This window comes from Scyliorhinus torazame, chromosome 13, assembly GCF_047496885.1.
Source record: "Scyliorhinus torazame isolate Kashiwa2021f chromosome 13, sScyTor2.1, whole genome shotgun sequence".
In the NCBI taxonomy this organism is placed as follows: Eukaryota; Metazoa; Chordata; class Chondrichthyes; order Carcharhiniformes; family Scyliorhinidae; genus Scyliorhinus; species Scyliorhinus torazame.
Genome location: NC_092719.1, coordinates 128,561,456 through 128,583,030, shown reverse-complemented (window position 1 = coordinate 128,583,030; position 21,575 = coordinate 128,561,456). Strand labels below are relative to the sequence as shown.

At 50.6% G+C, this 21,575-nt stretch overlaps 1 protein-coding gene across 1 annotated transcript in view; it reads left to right on the top strand.

Moving 5' to 3' along the window:
- edem1 (ER degradation enhancer, mannosidase alpha-like 1) overlaps nucleotides 1-21,575 on the top strand; it is a 68,431-nt gene that overhangs the window by 32,371 nt on the left and 14,485 nt on the right. The window contains exons 3-6 of the mRNA XM_072472133.1: nucleotides 12,639-12,742; nucleotides 13,735-13,906; nucleotides 16,047-16,230; nucleotides 20,659-20,833. Of these exons, the coding sequence (XP_072328234.1) occupies nucleotides 12,639-12,742; nucleotides 13,735-13,906; nucleotides 16,047-16,230; nucleotides 20,659-20,833 (635 nt within the window). The remainder of the gene's footprint in view (nucleotides 1-12,638; nucleotides 12,743-13,734; nucleotides 13,907-16,046; nucleotides 16,231-20,658; nucleotides 20,834-21,575) is intronic.

Sequence of the window (21,575 nt, the reverse complement as noted above, 5' to 3'; positions counted from 1 at the left end):
CTCTCTGTCTCGTGCGCGCGCTCTCTCTGTCTCGCGCGCGCGCTCTCTCTCTGTCTCGCGCGCGCGCTCTCTCTCTCTCTCGCGCGCGCGCGCTCTCTGTCTCGCGCGCGCGCGCTCTCTGTCTCGCGCGCGCGCGCTCTCTGTCTCGCGCGCGCGCGCTCTCTGTCTCGCGCGCGCGCGCTCTCTGTCTCGCGCGCGCGCGTTCTCTGTCTCGCGCGGGCGCGCTCTCTCTGTCTCGCGGGCGCTCTCTCTCTGTCTCGCGCGCGCGCTCTGTCTCGCGCGCGCGCTCTCTGTCTCGCGCGCGCGCTCTCTCTGTCTCGCGCGCGCGCTCTCTCTGTCTCGCGCGCGCGCTCTGTCTCGCGCGCGCGCTCTGTCTCGCGCGCGCGCGCTCTCTGTCTCGCGCGCGCGCGCTCTCTGTCTCTCGCGCGCGCGCTCTCTCTCTCTCGCGCGCGCGCTCTCTCTGTCTCTCGCGCGCGCGCTCTCTCTGTCTCGCGCGCGCGCTCTCTCTGTCTCTCGCGCGCGCGCTCTCTCTGTCTCGCGCGCGCGCGCTCTCTCTGTCTCGCGCGCGCGCTCTCTCTGTCTCTCGCGCGCGCGCTCTCTCTGTCTCGCGCGCGCGCTCTCTCTGTCTCTCGCGCGCGCGCTCTCTCTGTCTCGCGCGCGCGCTCTGTCTCGCGCGCGCGCGCGCTCTCTCTCTGTCTCGCGCGCGCGCGCTCTCTCTGTCTCGTGCGCGCTCTCTGTCTCTCGCGCGCGCGCTCTCTGTCTCTCGCGCGCGCGCTCTCTGTCTCTCGCGCGCGCGCGCTCTCTGTCTCTCGCGGCGCGCGCTCTCTGTCTCGCCGCGCGCGCGCTCTCTGTCTCGCGCGCGCGCGCTCTCTGTCTCGCGGGCGCGCTCTCTCTCTGTCTCGCGCGGGCGCGTTCCCTGTCTCGCGGGCGCGCTCTCCTCTGTCTCGCGTGCGCTCTCTCTCTGTCTCGCGCGCGCTCTCTCTGTCTCTCGCGCGGGGCTCTCTCTGTCTCGTGCGCGCGCTCTCTCTGTCTCGTGCGTGCGCTCTCTCTATCTCGTGCGTGCGCTCTCTCTGTCTCGTGCGCGCGCTCTCTGTCTCGTGCGCGCGCTCTCTCTGTCTCGTGCGCGCGCTCTCTCTCTGTCTCGTGCGCGCGCTCTCTCTGTCTCGCCGCGCGCGCTCTCTCTCTGTCTCGCGCGCGCGCTCTCTCTCTCTGTCTCGCGCGCGCGCTCTCTCTTGTCTCGCGCGCTCTTTCTCTGTCTCGCGTGCGCTCTCTGTCTCGCGCGCGCGCTCTCTCTGTCTCGCGCGCGCGCTCTCTCTGTCTCGCGCGCGCGCTCTCTCTGTCTCGCGCGCGCTCTCTCTCTCTGTCTCGCGCGCGCGCTCTCTCTCTGTCTCGCGCGCGCGCTCTCTCTGTCTCGCGCGCGCGCTCTCTCTGTCTCGCGCGCGCGCTCTCTCTGTCTCGCGCGCGCGCTCTCTCTGTCTCGCGCGCGCGCTCTCTCTGTCTCGCGCGCGCGCTCTCTCTGTCTCGCGCGCGCGCTCTCTCTGTCTCGCGCGCGCGCTCTCTCTGTCTCGCGCGCGCGCGCTCTCTGTCTCGCGCGCGCTCTCTCTGTCTCGCGCGCGCTCTCTGTCTCGCGCGCGCGCTCTCTGTCTCGCGCGCGCGCTCTCTCTGTCTCGCGCGCGCGCGCTCTCTCTGTCTCTCGCGCGCGCGCTCTCTCTGTCTCTCGCGCGCGCGCTCTCTCTGTCTCGCGCGCGCGCTCTCTCTGTCTCGCGCGCGCGCTCTCTGTCTCGCGCGCGCGCTCTCTCTGTCTCGCGCGCGCGCTCTCTCTGTCTCGCGGCGCGCTCTCTCTCTGTCTCGCGCGCGCTCTCTCTGTCTCGCGCGCGCGCGCTCTCTGTCTCGCGCGCGGCGCGCGCTCTCTGTCTCTCGCGCGCGCGCTCTCTGTCTCTCGCGCGCGCGCTCTCTGTCTCGCGGGCGCGCTCTCTGTCTCGCGCGCGCGCTCTCTGTCTCGCGGGCGCGCTCTCTCTGTCTCGCGTGCGCTCTCTCTCTGTCTCGCGTGCGCTCTCTCTCTGTCTCGCGCGCGCGCGCTCTCTCGCGTGCGCTCTCTCTGTCTCTCGCGCGGGCTCTCTCTGTCTCGTGCGCGCGCTCTCTCTGTCTCGTGCGTGCGCTCTCTCTGTCTCGTGCGTGCGCTCTCTGTCTCTCGCGCGGGCTCTCTCTGTCTCGTGCGCGCGCTCTCTCTGTCTCGTGCGTGCGCTCTCTCTGTCTCGTGCGTGCGCTCTCTGTCTCGTGCGCGCGCTCTCTGTCTCTCGCGCGGGCTCTCTCTGTCTCGTGCGCGCGCTCTCTCTCTGTCTCGCGCGCGCGCTCTCTCTCTGTCGCGCGCGCGCGCTCTCTCTCTCTGTCTCGCGCGCGCGCTCTCTCTCTGTCTCGCCGCGCGCGCTCTCTCTGTCTCGCGCGCGCGCTCTCTCTCTCTGTCTCGCGCGCGCTCTCTCTCTCTGTCTCGCGCGCTCTCTCTTGTCTCGCGCGCTCTTTCTCTGTCTCGCGTGCGCTCTCTCTCTGTCTCGCGCGCGCGCTCTCTCTCTCTGTCTCGCGCGCGCTCTCTCTCTCTGTCTCGCGCGCGCGCTCTCTCTCTGTCTCGCGCGCGCGCTCTCTGTCTCGCGCGGGCGCTCTCTGTCGCGCGCGCGCTCTCTGTCTCGCGCGCGCGCTCTCTGCCTCGCGCGCGCGCTCTCTGTCTCGCGCGCGCGCTCTCTGTCTCGCGCGCGCGCTCTCTGTCTCGCGCGCGCGCTCTCTGTCTCTCGCGCGCGCTCTCTGTCTCTCGCGCGCGCTCTCTGTCTCGCGCGCGCGCTCTCTGTCTCGCGCGCGCGCTCTCTGTCTCGCGCGCGCGCTCTCTGTCTCGCGCGCGCGCTCTCTGTCTCGCGCGCTCGCTCTCTTGTCTCGCCGCTCTTTCTCTCGTCTCGCGCGCGCGCTCTCTCTCTCTGTCTCGCGCGCGCGCTCTCTCTCTCTCTCGCGCGCGCTCTCTCTCTGTCTCTCGCGCGCTCTCTCTCTCTGTCTCGCGCGCGCGCTCTCTATCTGTCTCGCGCGCGCGCTCTCTATCTGTCTCGCGCGCGCGCTCTCTATCTGTCTCGCGCGCGCGCTCTCTATCTGTCTCGCGCGCGCGCTCTCTATCTGTCTCGCGCGCGCGCTCTCTCTGTCTCGCGCGCGCGCTCTCTCTCTGTCTCGCGCGCGCGCTCTCTCTCTGTCTCGCGCGCGCGCTCTCTCTCTCTGTCTCGCGCGCGCGCTCTCTCTCTGTCTCGCGCGCGCGCTCTCTCTGCCTCGCGTGCGCCCTCTCTGCCCCGCGCCTATAAATTGCTAAACACAATGCTAAGTCGGAGTTCCAAGGAAGAACGTGTTTGGATATAGGGATTCATTTATAAAATATATTTCTATTCTGAGAATTTTCAAATTTATTAGTCACAAAAAGACCAAACAGATTTTATACAATTTTTATAAACTACCCCCACAACTGAGCTCCACCATTCCAGTATTTACCCAGAGTCCAGCCCCCCTCTTCCACCCAACCCCCCCCCCCCCCCCCCCCCCCCCCAATTGCTGATGACAGCCAGCTCATTAAAGAAGGTAGCATATGCCTCCACCTTGAGTAGAACCCCTCCTGCCATCCCCTAATGGTGTACATAATTTTTTCCAAATGCAGGAATTCTAACCAACCCCCCAACCATGATGATGCATTAGGCTGCGCCAATGCCCTGTATCCGAGCAAGACCCGCCTCTGGGCTATTAGGCAGTCGAAGGCCAATCAGCCTTCCTCATCTCCTGCAAGCCCCGGCAAGTCCGACACTCCAAAGATCAACACCATTAGGCATGGCTCCACGACTCCCCAAAAAAACTCCGACATTGTTTTGACGAAAGAAGCCCAGAACTTGATCAACTTGAGACAGGACCAAATATATGTGAGTGATTCGCTGGCCAACTCGAGCAACACTCATATCTGTCCTCGCCACCTGGAACGAATCCACTCGTGTGCCCTCGTTCCACTTTAAACTAAATCAAATTCAGTCTTGTATACAAGGGAGCAAAATTTACTCTTATGCAGAGTCTCGATCCACCGCTCAACCCCCCGCCCCACTCCCCAAACCCAACTCTTCCTCCCATTTCCCCATTACTTCCTCCAACAAATCCCTTTCCCTCTCCACCAACTGTCCATATACATCTGATATACTCCCTTCCCCATCTCATCAAAGAAGGTGCTGGCAACCGAGTAAATAAAGAGAATTTCTTTGCACAAAGTCCCGTACCTAAGGTTCACATTCCCCCGAAATCTCCTCCAACTCCTCCCGTCCAGCAAACGTACCCTGTACAGGGGGTCCTGTACAGTAGCCTAATCCACAAAATGAATTTAGGCCCAAAGTCAAACCGCCTCAGTACCTTAAAGGTTTCCCCATTCCACCCGGTCAAATGCTTTTTCTGCGTCAATGGAGATGATTACTTCCAGATCGACACCTGATGAGGATGACAGCACCGCGCTCAGGAGTCTCCTATTGTTGACCGGCAACTGCCGGCCCTTAACAAAATCTGCCTGATCCTCAGAAATTACCCCCGTCAGGCATCCCTCCAAACAAGATGCCAACACCTTAGCCAACAGCTTTACATCAGCGTTCAACAGAGAAATGGGCCGATATGACTCAGACTCCATGGGATCTTTCTCCATTTTCAAGATTGAGGAGATTGATGCCTCCCGTCAGTGTGGATGGTAAGACCCTCAGGGACAGAATCATTGAACATGTCCAACAGGTGTGGTCGCAACACAGTCACAAACTGTTTATAAAATTCCACAGGGAATCCATCCGGGCCCTGTGCCTTCGCTGACTGCATTGAACAAATACATTTCATAATCTCCTCCAGCCCAAGTGGCGCATCCAGCTCCTGCCCTCTTTCCCTTTCCACCACCAAGAAGACCAACCCACCCAGAAACTGTACCATGGTCGAGTCTTCCTCCGGAGGCTCTGACTTATATCGCCCCAGTAAAAGGTCTCACCCCATTGACCTTCTCTGGAGCGGAAACCAACCCTCCCCCAGAGTCCTTAACCAGTGCTACTTGTCGAGAAGCTGCCTCAACTGGTGAGCCCCCCCCCCCCAATACTCTTTAAACATCCCTCTCACACAACGAACCTGGCTCACCACCTTTCTTGTCAACACCAAATCAAACTCCACCTGAAGCTCCTTCCTCTCTGCTAGTTGGGGCAGCAGAGTATTGACGGTTCACCTCAAGGATGGAATTCACCAACTCTGCCTTTCCACCCTCCCAGACTTATCTCTGAGCTTGATTATCCCCCTGATGATCACCATTAATGATTCTCAGAATGTGGAAGGTGTGAGACCTCCTCATTCCTATTAAACTCCACATAGGTTCCAATAACAGAAGCTATCCTCTCACAAATCCCCTTGTCTACAAGCAACGCTGTGTCCAACCTCCACGGGGGTGGCTGAGCACAGCCCATCTCCAAACACATACCCACACTGAAAAATCCAAGTTGTGTGCACAATAAATATAAATCAAACATTCCCCCTACCCTAACCCAAGTTCAATATTGAACATTCTACAAACCATCCCGCACACCCCACTCCCTTACTCCCCCCCCCCCCCCCCCTCCAACAGTTTCCAACCACACTACAATAAATATGACAAAGAAATAACAGTGACGAGGGAAAGAAAGAAAATTCTTTTTTTTAAAAACAACTCTAGTGTAACCAACAACTTCATTCAGTCTTCCCCCAATCTGTGTTTCTTTGCAAAGTAATTTGCCTCCTTTGGCGTGTCGAAGTAATGGTCCCTGTCTCTGAACGTGACCCGTAGGCGAACCAGGTATGCCACTCCAAGCAGCACTCTAAAGAGCTGCCTCGGCCTTATTAAACCCAGCACATCTTTCTGCTCCAACGTCCTGATAAATTCTAATGGGGTGGCACGCACATCTACATTTTCTAGTGTCCTTTGCCCAACTCAGGACCTTTTCTTTATCCAAATATCTGTGGAATCAGACTATGATGGCCTGTGACAGCTCCCCAGATCTGGGCTTCTGTCACGACTGGTAGGTCCAGCCCACTTGGGGAGTGTTTGCGAAGACCCTCTTTCTCCCAACATCTTTCCAAACACCTGAGCCACATAACCTGTGGCATTCGACCTTCTACGCCCTCCGGTAGCCCAACGGCCCTCAAATTTTTTTTTAAATAAATATTTTATTGAAAATTTTTGGTCAACCAACACAGTACATTGTGCATCCTTTACACAATATTATAACAACACAAATAACAATGACCTATTTTATAAACAAAAAATGAATAAATAATAAATAACAAAAATGAAAACTAGCCCTAATTGGCAACTGCCTTGTCACAAGTAACACTCTCCAAAAATATAATTTAACAGTCCAATATATAATTATCTGTAGCAACGACCTATACATATTATACAGTATATATTAACAACCCTGAGAGTCCTTCTGGTTCCTCCCCCCCCCCCCCCCCCCCCCCGGATCCTGGGCTGCTGCTGCTGCCTTCTTTTTTCCATTCCGTCTATCTTTCTGCGAGGTATTCGACGAACGGTTGCCACCGCCTGGTGAACCCTTGAGCCGACCCCCTTAGGACGAACTTAATCCGCCCAAGCTTTATAAACCCCGCCATGTCATTTATCCAGGTCTCCACCCCCGGGGGCTTGGCTTCTTTCCACATTAGCAATATCCTGCGCCGGGCTACTAGGGACGCAAAGGCCAAAACATCTGCCTCTCTCGCCTCCTGCACTCCCGGCTCTTGTGCAACCCCAAATATAGCCAACCCCCAGCTTGGTTCGACCCGGACCCCTACTACTTTTGAAAGCACCTTTGTCACCCCCATCCAAAACCCCTGTAGTGCCGGGCATGACCAAAACATATGGGTATGATTCGCTGGGCTTCTCGAGCACCTCGCACACCTATCCTCCACCCCAAAAAATTTACTGAGCCGTGCTCCAGTCATATGCGCCCTGTGTAATACGTTAAACTGAATCAGGCTTAGCCTGGCACACGAGGACGACGAGTTTACCCTGCTTAGGGCATCTGCCCACAGCCCCTCCTCGATCTCCTCCCCCAGCTCTTCTTCCCATTTCCCTTTTAGTTCATCTACCATAGTCTCCCCTTCGTCCCTCATTTCCCTATATATATCTGACACCTTACCATCCCCCACCCATGTCTTTGAGATCATTCTGTCCTGCACCTCTTGTGTCGGGAGCTGCGGGAATTCCCTCACCTGTTGCCTCGCAAAAGCCCTCAGTTGCATATACCTGAATGCATTCCCTTGGGGCAACCCATATTTCTCGGTCAGCGCTCCCAGACTCGCGAACTTCCCATCCACAAACAGATCTTTCAGTTGCGTTATTCCTGCTCTTTGCCACATTCCATATCCCCCATCCATTCCCCCCGGGGCAAACCTATGGTTGTTTCTTATCGGGGACCCCCCCAAGGCTCCAGTCTTTCCCCTATGCCGTCTCCACTGTCCCCAAATCTTCAGTGTAGCCACCACCACCGGGCTTGTGGTGTAGTTCCTCGGTGAGAACGGCAATGGGGCTGTCACCATAGCCTGCAGGCTAGTCCCCCTACAGGACGCCCTCTCTAATCTCTTCCACGCCGCTCCCTCCTCCTCTCCCATCCACTTACTCACCATTGAAATATTAGCGGCCCAATAATACTCACTTAGGCTCGGTAGGGCCAGCCCCCCCCCCTATCCCTGCTACGCTGTAAGAATCCCTTCCTCACTCTCGGGGTCTTCCCGGCCCACACAAAACCCATGATGCTCTTTTCAATCCTTTTAAAAAAAGCCTTCGTGATCACCACCGGGAGGCACTGAAACACAAAGAGGAATCTCGGGAGGACCACCATCTTAACCGCCTGCACCCTCCCTGCCAGTGACAGGGATACCATATCCCATCTCTTGAAATCCTCCTCCATCTGTTCCACCAACCGCGTTAAATTTAACCTATGCAATGTGCCCCAATTCTTGGCTATCTGGATCCCCAGGTAACGAAAGTCCCTTGTTACCTTCCTCAACGGTAGGTCCTCTATTTCTCTACTCTGCTCCCCTGGATGCACCACAAACAACTCACTTTTCCCCATGTTCAATTTATACCCTGAAAAATCCCCAAACTCCCCAAGTATCCGCATTATTTCTGGCATCCCCTCCGCCGGGTCTGCCACGTATAGTAGCAAATCGTCCGCATACAAAGATACCCGGTGTTCTTCTCCTCCTCTAAGTACTCCCCCTCCACTTCTTGGAACCCCTCAACGCTATCGCCAGGGGCTCAATCGCCAGTGCAAACAATAATGGGGACAGAGGGCATCCCTGCCTTGTCCCTCTATGGAGCCGAAAATATGCAGATCCCCGTCCATTCGTGACCACGCTCGCCAATGGGGCCCTCTACAACAGCTGCACCCATCTAACATACCCCTCTCCAAAACCAAATCTCCTCAACACCTCCCACAAATAATCCCACTCCACTCTATCAAATGCTTTCTCGGCATCCATCGCCACTACTATCTCCGTTTCCCCCTCTGGTGGGGCCATCATCATTACCCCTAACAACCTCCGTATATTCGTGTTCAGCTGTCTCCCCTTCACAAACCCAGTTTGGTCCTCGTGGACCACCCCCGGGACACATTCCTCTATTCTCATTGCCATTACCTTGGCCAGGATCTTGGCATCTACATTTAGGAGGGAAATAGGTCTATAGGACCCGCATTGTAGTGGGTCCTTTTCCTTCTTTAAGAGAAGCGATATCGTTGCTTCAGACATAGTCGGGGGCAGTTGTCCCCTTTCCTTTGCCTCATTAAAGGTCCTCGTCAGTACCGGGGCGAACAAGTCCACATATTTTCTATAGAATTCGACTGGGAATCCATCCGGTCCCGGGGCCTTTCCCGCCTACATGCTCCTAATTCCTTTCACCACTTCTACCTCGATCTGTGCTCCCAGTCCCACCCTTTCCTGCTCTTCCACCTTGGGAAATTCCAGCCGATCCAAGAAGCCCATCATTCTCTCCCTCCCATCCGGGGGTTGAGCTTCATATAATTTTTTATAAAATGTCTTGAACACTCCATTCACTCTCTCCGCTCCCCGCTCCATCTCTCCTTCCTCATCCCTCACTCCCCCTATTTCCCTCGCTGCTCCCCTTTTCCTCAAATGGTGTGCCAGCAACCTGCTCGCCTTCTCCCCATATTCGTACTGTACACCCTGTGCCTTCCTCCATTGTGCCTCTGCAGTGCCCGTAGTCAGCAAGTCAAATTCTACATGTAGCCTTTGCCTTTCCCTGTACAGTCCCTCCTCCGGTGCTTCCGCATATTGTCTGTCCACCCTCAAAAGTTCTTGCAGCAACTGCTCCCGTTCCTTACTCTCCTGCTTCCCTTTATGTGCCCTTATTGATATCAGCTCCCCTCTAACCACCGCCTTCAACGCCTCCCAGACCACTCCCACCTGGACCTCCCCATTATCATTGAGTTCCAAGTACTTTTCAATGCACCCCCTCACCCTTAGACACACCCCCCTCATCTGCCATTAGTCCCATGTCCATTTTCCAGGGTGGGCGCCCTCCTGTTTCCTCCCCTATCTCCAAGTCTACCCAGTGTGGTGCGTGATCCGAAATGGCTATAGCCGTATACTCCGTTCCCCTCACCTTCGGGATCAATGCCCTACCCAGCACAAAAAAGTCTATTCGCGAGTAGACTTTATGGACATAGGAGAAAAACGAGAACTCCTTACTCCTAGGTCTGCTAAATCGCCACGGGTCTACACCTCCCATCTGCTCCATAAAATCTTTAAGTACCTTGGCTGCTGCCGGCCTCCTTCCAGTCCTGGACTTCGACCTATCCAGCCCTGGTTCCAACACCGTATTAAAATCTCCCCCCATTATCAGCTTTCCCATCTCTAGGTCCGGAATGCGTCCTAGCATCCGCCTCATAAAATTGGCATCATCCCAGTTCGGGGCATATACGTTTACCAAAACCACCGTCTCCCCCTGTAGTTTGCCACTCACCATCACGTATCTGCCCCCCGTTATCCGCCACTATAGTCTTTGCCTCGAACATTACCCGCTTCCCCCACTAATATAGCCACCCCCCTGTTTTTCGCATCTAGCCCCGAATGGAACACCTGCCCCACCCATCCTTTGCGTAGCCTAACCTGGTCTATCAGTTTCAGGTGCGTTTCCTGTAACATAACCACATCTGCCTGAAGTTTCTTAAGGTGTGCGAGTACCCGTGCCCTCTTTATCGGCCCGTTCAGCCCTCTCACGTTCCACGTGATCAGCTGGGTTGGGGGGCTTCCTACCCCCCCCCCCCCCCCCCCTTGTCGATTAGCCATCACCTTTTTCCAGCTCCTCACCCGGTTCCCACGCAGCTGTATCTCCCCCAGGCGGTGCCCCCCCGCCCATCCTCTCCCATACCAGCTCCCCCCTCTCCCCAGCAGCAGCAACCCAGTAATTCCCCCCCTCCCAACCCCCCCCGCTAGATCCCCCGCTAGCGTAATTACTCCCCCCCATGTTGCTCCCAGAAGTCAGCAAACTCTGGCCGACCTCTGCTTCCCCCCGTGACCTCGGCTCGCACCGTGCGACGCCCCCTCCTTCCTGCTTCTCTATACCCGCCATGATTATCATAGCGCGGGAACCAAGCCCGCGCTTCTCCCTTGGCCCCGCCCCCCAATGGCCAACGCCCCATCTCCTCCACCTCCCCACCTCCCCCCCATCACCACCTGTGGGAGAGAGAAAAGTTACCACATCGCAGGATTAGTACATAAAACTCCTCTTTTCCCCCCTTTTTAACCCCCCTCTTTGCCCCCCACATTCGCCCCACCACTTTGTTCAAACGTTCTTTTTAATAACCCGTTCATTCCAGTTTATCTTCCACAATAAAAGTCCACGCTTCATCCGCCGTCTCAAAGTAGTGGTGCCTCCCTCGATATGTGACCCACAGTCTTGCCGGTTGCAGCATTCCAAATTTTATCTTCTTTTTATGAAGCACCGCCTTGGCCCGATTAAAGCTCGCCCTCCTTCTCGCCACCCTCCGCACTCCAGTCTTGATAAACGCGGATCACCGCGTTCTCCCATTTACTGCTCCGAGTTTTCTTTGCCCATCTAAGGACCATTTCTCTATCCTTAAAACGGAGGAATCTCACCACTATGGCTCTGGGAATTTCTCCTGCTCTTGGTCCTCGCGCCATCACTCGGTATGCTCCCTCCACCTCCAACGGACCCGCCGGGGCCTCCGCTCCCATTAACGAGTGCAGCATCGTGCTCACATATGCCCCGACGTCCGCTCCCTCCACACCTTCAGGAAGACCAAGAATCCTCAGGTTGTTCCTCCTTGCGTTGTTTTCCAGTGCCTCCAACCTTTCCACACATCGTTTCTGATGTGCCTCATGCGTCTCCGTCTTCACCACCAGGCCCTGTATGTCGTCCTCATTCTCGGCTGCCTTTGCCTTCACGACCCGAAGCTCCCGCTCCTGGGTCTTTTGTTCCTCCTTTAGCCCTTCGATCGCCTGTAGTATCGGGGCCAACAGCTCTTTCTTCATTTCCTTTTTGAGCTCTTCCACACAGCATTTCAAGAACTCTTGTTGTTCAGGGCCCCATGTTAAACTGCCACCTTCCGACGCCATCTTGGTTTTTGCTTGCCTTCCTTGCCGCTGTTCTAAAGGATCCACTGCAATCCGGCCACTTTCTCCTCCTTTTTTCATCCGTATCCAGGGGGGATTCCCTTCTGGTTTACCGCACAGTGTTTTTAGCCGTCAAAATTGCCGTTGGGGCTCCTATCAAGAGCCCAAAAGTCCGTTTCACCGGGAGCTGCCGAAACGTGCGACTCAGCTGGTCATCGCCGCACCCGGAAGTCACGACCCTCAAATTTTGAAGTCTGGAGCGATTCTGCCAGTCGTCGACCTTGGACTTCAATGTCTTCTGCCCCTCTGCCAACATTGCCACCTTGCCTTCAAGGAGGCGGTCCGAGCACTATGGTCTGTGACCGTCTCCTCCACCTTCCAAATAGTTGAGCCCTGTATCTTCAGTCCTTCCAGGCTGTCCAGAGCTGCATGAATGGGGTTAATCACCTTTGCCAGGACGTCCATGACCGCCTGCCTCTGTTTACTGAACTCCTCGGGCAGGAATTTCACCAGTGTCTCAGTTGTCCACAGAGTGGCCAATGACGACACCGGGGCCTCCGCCATTTTCTCTCCTCCTGTGACCTGAGGGCCTTCTAAGTCAGACGAGGACTCTGCTTTTTCCTCGTGTTATAACCTCCAGCTATCCTACGGAGGAGGAACTCTCCAATTACACCACTTTTCCACCTGAACAACACCTGTTAAATGGATAGAAAGGACCAAAGTCTGAATCCCCAAGCAGGAGCCACCTTGTGTGCAACCAACCATTCACCTTCTGGCCTCCACCTGAAGTCATATCATGAATCACTTCTTTTAATGGAATGGACAAGACTACTTCCCATTTTTGCACCCTTATTTTGCAACGTAGATCTGATACCATGTTTGGAATCATAATACTCCGTCTGCAGCATTTTCTAATTTCACACTTAATAAATAGTCTGAGGATATATTTAAAATAATTTATCTCATAATTTTATTGTTTCGCTCTGCAGGTTTTGGGCAATGCTTCAGAATTTAAGAGAGCAGTGAAGCTGGTGACTAGCACAGTGTCTTTTAATAAAGATTCAACTGTGCAAGTCTTCGAGGCAACTATCAGGTGAGCCACAGATCTACTAATTGTTGTATCTTAGATTCCCAAAGAGGGATTGTTGAATGGAGCAGAATCTGTGTCTTGGGTGAGGACAGGGTCAAGCTTGTCTATAATGACTAATATATAAGCGTGATTATGGAGGTGGGCCAGTCTGCTCCCAAGCCTGTTCCGTCATTGCCTTTTCTCCACATTCATACCTCCCTTTTCTAAAAATTTAACATCACCCAGTTTCCACAGCCTTTGATGGAACAAGTTCCTGATGAGAAGAAATGTCTAAAACCTTTGTTTTTAAAAAAACAGTATTACCCGATTTCATTGCAAATGTGTGGGTCTGATTTTAAGATTATGACCACTTGTTTTGGATTTCCCACCAGTGCTATCCGATAACTTGATTAATTTAAATGGCTTGATTACATCACCCCTTAACCTTCTCAAGGGAATATAACCCAAGTTTACATAAACCGCCCTCACAATTTTATCCGGATATCATTCTGGTCCATGTGCACTGTACCTCTTCAAAGGCCAGTATATCTCTCCTGAGGTATGGTGCCCATAATTGAATGCAGGACTCCATATGGCCCAAACTGTACCGCTGAAGCATAGCTGCCTTCTCTTTGTATTCCGCCCCTGTGAGATAAAGGCCAACATTTCATTAGCCCTTTAATTGCTTTTTGTATCTGCACTGGCACTGGAGTTATAGGCTGCTTCAGTGACCCTGCTCATGCTTGCCACCGAAGCTCCTGCATGCAGAATAATCACTCAATTTAGGTACTGGAATGTGCTTGACAGCAGGGAGTCCATGTACAGGAGGGGAGAAAAACAAAGTGGAAATGGTGAGGGATTTTTCGTCGGTATTCCTAACTTTTGTGTTTAATGTTAATTGAGGTTTTTGTTTTGGATTAAAACTGCAATGAGGTTAGCGAACATCTACTTCCTTTTCTCCTCACAGAACATCTATTTCTAGTTGTGCTTTAACAGCTTGTTTTGTTCCGCTGTAGGATTTTGGGAAGCTTGCTATCTGCCCATATGATTATCATGGACCCTGCTCAGCCATTTGGAAATATGATCCCAGATGGTTATGATGATGAGTTACTTCATTTGGCTCGTGACTTGGCTGTGAGATTGCTGCCAGCATTTGAAAACACCAAAACTGGCATTCCTCACCCTCGGGTATGTGGCAACTAAGTTATGAACTGATGTCTTGTTTTTCAGATCTACAAAGAACCATGAAATTATCAAACATCCTTTATTTTACATTACACTAAGAGAAAGCTGATACAGCTTCAAGTTGTCCAATGAAATTTCTTGCCTTTCAACTGTTATACATTTGCTCACAAATTACAATAGGCTGATGCATTGGGTTTCCTGTGGACTTGATGCATCCTTTTTCTTTTCTTTTTCACAAATGACATGGTTACAGTCTTGGTTGTGATGCTTTTTGGAGTGGCTGAGCAGAGGTTAAGGTTAAATTGGGGTTTTTTTGACTGTTTGAGTGGCATTGGCACGCATTTGGGAGCAGGTTGCTTGACTTGTGGATGCAGTGTGAGAAATAGTGCATGGATGAGAGAGCAGAAATGAAGGTAGACCTGTGGGGAGCACTTGGAAGATATTGAAACATCAACTCACAGAATTACTTCAAGGCTTTGGGCAATGTTGTAGCTGCTTTTACATTGCCTTAGTGGGATGCTTAAAGGTGCTTTATAATTGCAAGTTGTTCCTCAAAACGTTTCTCTCCTGCACCGGTGAAAATTTCAATGTGAACTAGCCCAATTTCTTAAGACTGGTTATTGGCATGACTTGAATGCAGGTCTCTGGCAGCTATTCTTGACAATTCCAGTGAAACATGATGACCAGAAGCTAGTGGTGTAAACATTTCTCTAAGGCCAATATCAAAGTAACTTTTTTGTGATTGTGAAGTTGCAGTTAATTTTCCTTTGCACAAAAAATTAATTGAACAATTTATAAATGCTACTCAGTCTGATTCGCTTATCTTGACAACGTCTCTCAACGTCCTGCTATGATTTTTTTTAAAGTCAAGGTACAATCCCTTAGTTGAAAGAGAAAGCTTACTGTTTGTCGACATTAATGTCTAATGGCATTGGTGTTTATCACTCGGTTCTATGCCCAACATGGAGTGCTAAACATGGAATCATAGAATCTCTGCAGTGCAGAAGGAGGCCATTCGGCCCATTGAGTCTGCACCCACCCTCTAAAAGAGCGCCCTATCTAGGCCCTTTCCTCCCCACCCTATCCCCATAACCCCACCTAACCTGTACATTCCCGGACGCTAAGGGGCAGTTTTATCTTGGCCAATCCACCTAACGTGCACATCTTTGTACTGTGTGGGAAGAAACCGGAGGAAACTCTCACAGGCACGGGGAGAAAATGCAAATTCCACACATGACAGTTACCCAAGGCTGGAATTGAACCTGGGTCTCTGATGTTGTGGGGCAGCAATGCAAACCACTGTGCCACCATGCTGCTCTCAACGATTCCTGTGATTTGAAGAAAATTCCATATTCTACACCCAACCTGGGCTGATTGACGCCTTGGTGCAATTTGACAGAACATCAACCCAGCTCCTGTCCCATCTCTGCTTCACAGACTCCTGTTTTTGGGTGCTTTTGCTTTCCCACCGGGTTGCTTTTTATTGTATCCTTCACAAACACAGGTAATTTACCTGTTTGTGCTGTGGTAACAAAAAACTGCTTGGTCAGCTACAAATCAATTTAAAAAAAGAAATGAATTGCTTATGATGAACTGTACTTGAAATATTGATGTAAGCAGAAAGGGCTGTGCATAAATGAGCAACGTTTTAAATTAGTTAAATATTGAAGTGTCGGATTTCAGAATTGTTCAAGCTGTACCTAAAGACGTTATTTGTCAATTTATGGCTTTTCAAAATTATATTTCAAATTGTGTTATCGGCTCATCTTTAAATTAATGCAGTATGGACATTGTTCCTGCTATATTGAAAGGTGTTCAGTCAGAACAAATAAGCAATGTGCAGTAGCCACATCTACTGTAGTAATTATAGCTGAAAAGAGGTAATTTTGCTTCACGTTGATGTGAGAAAAGACATGGTAAGATATATTAAGAGTGTGTCACAGATTAATTGCTTGTTCTAGTGGAACATGGGACTCTTGACTTCAGAGAGAAGCTCATTCAAACCTGAAGTGGACCAAGACATTCTTGGCTGTATTGTGGTGGTTTAATTCCCTGCTGATTTTGAATTTATTTAGCAATGTGGCATGGCAGAAAGTAATGAAGTCACAAACTCTATTTTTTTGTTTGAAACACAAACTTGCAGGTGAATCTAAAGAAAGGGGTGCCTTCTACTTGTATCAATGAAACCTGCACAGCTGGAGCTGGCTCTCTGCTTGTGGAGTTTGGAATCTTGAGCCGCCTCATTGGGGATTCTACATTTGAGTGGGTAGCTCGTCAAGCTGTGAGAGCCCTTTGGAAACTGAGAAGCGATGAGACGGGACTGCTAGGTACTCAAATGCATTATTTGGGACTCCCGAGTTACTCTTAAAACTTGACAAAAGGTGCAGTTTAATGCAAAAGTTGGTGATGTAAAGTGCCAATTAAAATGTTAACTTAACACTTAACATTTTGATGATTTGTTTTGCATTAGAACTTTTTAAAACATTAAATTGTAGCTTGTGGTGCGAGGGTGGACTGTAATGTAATTGTTTTCATACAAACCATCATTATTCCTCATTTCAATGCTTAGAATGTGGAAGTAGCTGAATCCTTATTTGTGGGGACAGATTTGGTTGACGCTACTTCTATAACTTCTAATAATCTTAACATGGTAATACCACCAGGAATTGGATACTTGTGAACTGTTCATTTATCATGTAGGTATACAAATTACAATACAAGAAAGTGTAGGATTACTTTTGTTTTTACACCTTGAGAGTATTATAAAAGGTTGTTGCCAAGTATCAAACATCAGATGATTACTGTTTTATGTTGCTGCTGCTATTTTCCAATTAGACTTGATTTCAGTTCAGCGCTCTCCAGAATAATCGGCTTGCTGCAAGCATTTTCTCCTCTTCAGTTTTGCATTGCAAAAATGACAATTTACTTTTAATATAATGCTCTATGTTTGTGGGTTATACAGTGGCACTTGTAATAAACCACCAATCTGTTTATTTGCTCCATGTATTTAGGTGCCTGTAACAGGGAAAGAAATAACTATATCAAGGGTTCACAAACGGGCCCATGGAACTCTGGGGTCAGAGGGAACCTCCGAGGCAGTCCGTGGCAAGCCAGTCATTTGAAAAATGTTGCAGAGCTGCTTGTCCAATCAAAGGCTGGCTTTTCTGGCAAAGCAGAGTGCTGGGAGGAGAGGAGAAGGACATGGGAGCTTGATTGGGGTAGGGTGTCCGTATGTTGGGGGGGGGGAGAAAGGTGTCCGTGGGGGGGGGGGGGGAGAGAAAGGTGTCCGTGTGGAGGGGGGGAGGGAGAAAGGTGTCCGTGTGGAAGGGGGGGGTGGGGGAGAAAGGTGTCCGTGTGGAGGGGAGGGGGAGGGAGAAAGATGTCTGGGTGGAGAGGGGGTGGGGGGGGGGGAGGGAGAAAGGTGTCTGTGTGGAGAGGGGGGTGGGGGGGGGGGGAGGGAGAAAGGTGTCTGTGTGGAGAGGGGGGGAGGGAGAAAGGTGTCTGTGTGGAGAGGGGGGGCGGGGAGGGAGAAAGGTGCCTGTGTGGAGAGGGGGGGGGAGGGAGAAAGGTGTCTGTGTGGAGAGGGGGGGGGGAGGGAGAAAGGTGTCTGTGTGGAGAGGGGGGGGGGGAGGGAGAAAGGTGGTCTGTGTGGAGAGGGGGGGGGGGAGGGAGAAAGGTGTCTGTGTGGAGAGGGGGGGGAGGGAGAAAGGTGTCTGTGTGGAGAGGGGGGGGGAGGGAGAAAGGTGTCTGTGTGGAGAGGGGGGGGGAGGGAGAAAGGTGTCTGTGTGGAGAGGGGGGGGGAGGGAGAAAGGTGTCCGTGTGGAGAGGGGGGGAGGGAGAAAGGTGTCCGTGTGGAGAGGGGGGGAAGGGAGAAAGGTGTCCGTGTGGAGAGGGGGGGGGGGGGGAGGGAGAAAGGTGTCCGTATGGAGGGGGGGGGGGGAGAGGGGGAAAGGTGTCCGTGTGGAGGGGGGGGGGTGAAAGGTGTCCGTGTTTGGGGGGAGGGGGGGGGGATGAAAGAGAAAGGTCAGCTTCCCACTTCAACCAAAGCCTCATTCTTCTAACCACTTTTCTGCCAACCTGTTGACCTCTCGCATTTGAATAGAATTGCTAGACTGAGATATCGTCTCAACCCCTCTCCACTTTACACTCCATCTACCTGATAACCTGATATGTGTCAGAGAACTCTGAGCTAAACAGGAGATTACAGGCAGACCATAACAATAAGAGATGAGCAGAAAAAATGAATAGCAGCAAATCATTCATTGGAGAAGAAAATGTAAAGGAGATAAACAAAAGGCGGGAGAAAATACGCAGAAGAGGGGCAAGGCAGAGACAAGGGAGTGATAAAAGGATTTCCCTAAAAGGATAAGTGTCCATAATTCTACATTATAAAAATTAACAGTCTGAAGTCTTGAGGTTAAGGAGAGACAGAGGAAAACAGAAAAAGAAATAAATGAAACCTCACCAATTACCTTAATATTGTTAAATTCATTATCATCACTGGAAATGTGAAATCCACTAATATAATACAGTTTATGGATCTCCTTTAGTCAAGACACATGTGGTTATAATCACAAGTATAAATCTCCAACACACTTATCAAGGACTGATCTCAGTAGCTCACTGATTCAGCCACCTTTAATTCTCCACCTATACAGGGGGTAGAGCGGCAAAAATATTTTTTAAATTTTTATAAATTTAGAGTACCCAATTCATTTTTTCCAATTAAGGGACAATTTAGCTTGTTCAATCCACCTACCTTGCACATTTTTGGGTTGTGGGAGCGAAACCCACGCAAACACTGGGAGAATGTGCAAACTCCACACGGACAGTGACCCAGAGCCGGGATCGAACCTGGGACCTCGGCGCCGTGAGACTGCAGTGCTAACCACTGCGCCACCGTACTGTCCGAGCATCAAAAATATTGATGTGGATTGGCTTGAAGAGTGGGATCTGGATTCCCATCCTAAAGCAAACTATTGTCTTGTGGATTATAGTCTCCTGCTCGAGGCTTAATACTTTACTAATAACCACTGTGCTACCGTGCCGCCCACACGGTACCATCGTGCTGCCCACATGATCACTACTGGAAGTGATCATAAGTCAATGCAGAGTTGCTCTTTTGACATACTTGGAAGCTTGGGGGCAGATTGTCAGCACCATAACTTATCTATGGCTGAGCAACGAACTTGGTATTCAGTGCATTTATGTAAAATACCTTGAGCAATAGCTAAGCTAACTCGTGTTTGGAGGATGTAGCATAGTTTGTTTTTTGAACAATTGACTTTTTATACTAGTCCCAACACTGAAGATTGCCGCTTCAGTGTGCATAGTGTACGCCAAAGCCTTATTCGTACAGATATCACCTCTTTTAGTACAATTTGATTTGTAAACCAGTCAAAATAACAATTGCTTGATCATTGGATTGGATTGGATTTGTTTATTGTCACGTGTACCGAGGTACAGTGAAAAGTATTTTTCTGCGAGCAGCTCAACAGATCATTAAGTACATGAGAAGAAAAGGGAATAAAAGAAAATACATAATAGGGCAACACAACATGTACAATGTAACTACATAAGCACTGGCATCGGATGAAGCATACAGGGTGTAGTGTTAATGAGGTCAGTCCATAAGAGGGTAATTTAGGAGTCTGGTGACAGTGGGGAAGAAGCTATTTTTGAGTCTGTTCGTGCGTGTTCTCAGACTGGCATTTAAAATTGAAGTTCTGCTAAGATCAAACGTTTAAGCCTAGAGAATTTACTTGAACTTCTGGACATTTAATTGGTTGGTCAGAAAATCGAGGATCCAGTTGCAGAGTGGGGAGCCAAGTCCTAGGTTTTGGAGCTTTGATATGAGCTTGGCTGGGATTATGGTGTTGAAGGTGGAGCTGTAGTCAATAAATAGAAGTCTGATGTAGGAGTCCTTGTTTTCGAGATGCTCTAGGGATGAGTGTAGGGCCAGGGAAATGGTATCTGATGTGGACCGGTTGCAGCGGTATGCGAATTGCAGTGGATCAAGGCGTTCTGGGAGTATGGAGGTGATGCGCTTCATGATCAACCTCTCGAAGCACTTCATTACAACTGGAGTCAGGGCCACTGGTCGGTAGTCATTGAGGCACGTTGCCTGGTTCTTCTTTGGTACCGGTATGATGGTGGTCTTCTTGAAGCAGGTGGGGACCTCGGAGTGGAGTAGGGACAGGTTAAAGATGTCCGCGAATACCTCTGCCAGCTGGTCCGCGCAGGCTCTGAGTGCACGACCAGGGATCCCGTCCGGGCCCGTCGCCTTCCGTGGGTTCACTTTCAGGAAGGCCAATCTGACTTCGGAAGCTGTGATGGCAGGTATGGGTGAATTATGGGCTGCTGGGGCACTCGACAGCGGATTGTTGGTTACCTGCTCGAACCGAGCATAGAATGCATTGAGTTCATCGGGGAGGGGTGTCTACGCATGATGTAACTCTTACAATATTTGATTCATATTTCCACCACACCCTAAATTCATATCGGAATTAGGATGTCTGAACTTTTTGAGGTCTAGGGAGTTGCTTTATTTCTGATGGGCTTTTGGAAGTTTTTACAGCCACTTTTGAAATTTCTGCACCTTCATGCGATACCCTTCAGTTTAGAGTCTGTTTCTTTACTGATTGTGAAGCAATGTCTTTTCATGGCATTTAAAATTGAAGTTCTGCTAAGATCAAACGTTTAAGCCTAGAGAATTTACTTGAACTTCTGGACTTCTAATTTCACTTTTTATACAGGGAATGTAGTAAATATTCAGACTGGACAATGGGTTGGAAAACAAAGTGGATTAGGAGCAGGAATGGACTCGTTTTATGAGTATCTTTTGAAATCCTACATACTATTTGGAGAAAGTGAAGATCTGGAGATGTTTAATGCTGCATATGAAAGCATTCAGAATCATCTGAGGAGAGGGTATGATATCCTTGTAACTACAACTTTTAAGCTCCTAGATAATTGCTGTCTTCAGCTGCAACTTTAGCTAGCCTTCCTACATTTGTTATTTAGTTTTGTACATCTTTGCACCTTATTAATACAGGTTTTCATGCAATTGTAAAGACCTTGAAAATTCATGTGAATCCAGTAAATTCTGTAAATTTACTGAAGAGTTTGTAATTATTCTTCTGAAACATTTCGAGAATTACATTGTCTAACTTGTAAAATTATAATTAAAGGGGAGAATGGTTATGAACTTAAACCATTGATTTTGAGAAACCTCACAAAGCTCATAAGTTTGTGTATTGTAAATTTATAATTCAGTGCTAATTTTAATCAAATGGGCTCTCTCTTTGCCCCCACTGAACAAATTTGAAAAACACAAATGACCAAAAATGCTGCTACCTGGAGCAAATTAGATTGGTTAGTTTAATCAATTTAATGCAAATTATCTTAACTTGCTCTTGATTTCTGAAGTGTTTCCATTATGGGCAAATGTTGGTCCGTCAGGAAGTGCAAACAGTATAAAGCAGAATCCTCTAGAAAGTGAGCAAAGGCATATTTTCAATCCCTATAATACTTATAACTCGCATTCTGTGCTATAAAATGCACAGCTTGCAGCTTTCTAATTGAAGCAATTTGGATGTGATTTCCAAAAGGATAACTAAATCCATTGGTTGTATTCCTGGCACTGATTGTGGTTTTGTGTATGCAAAACATA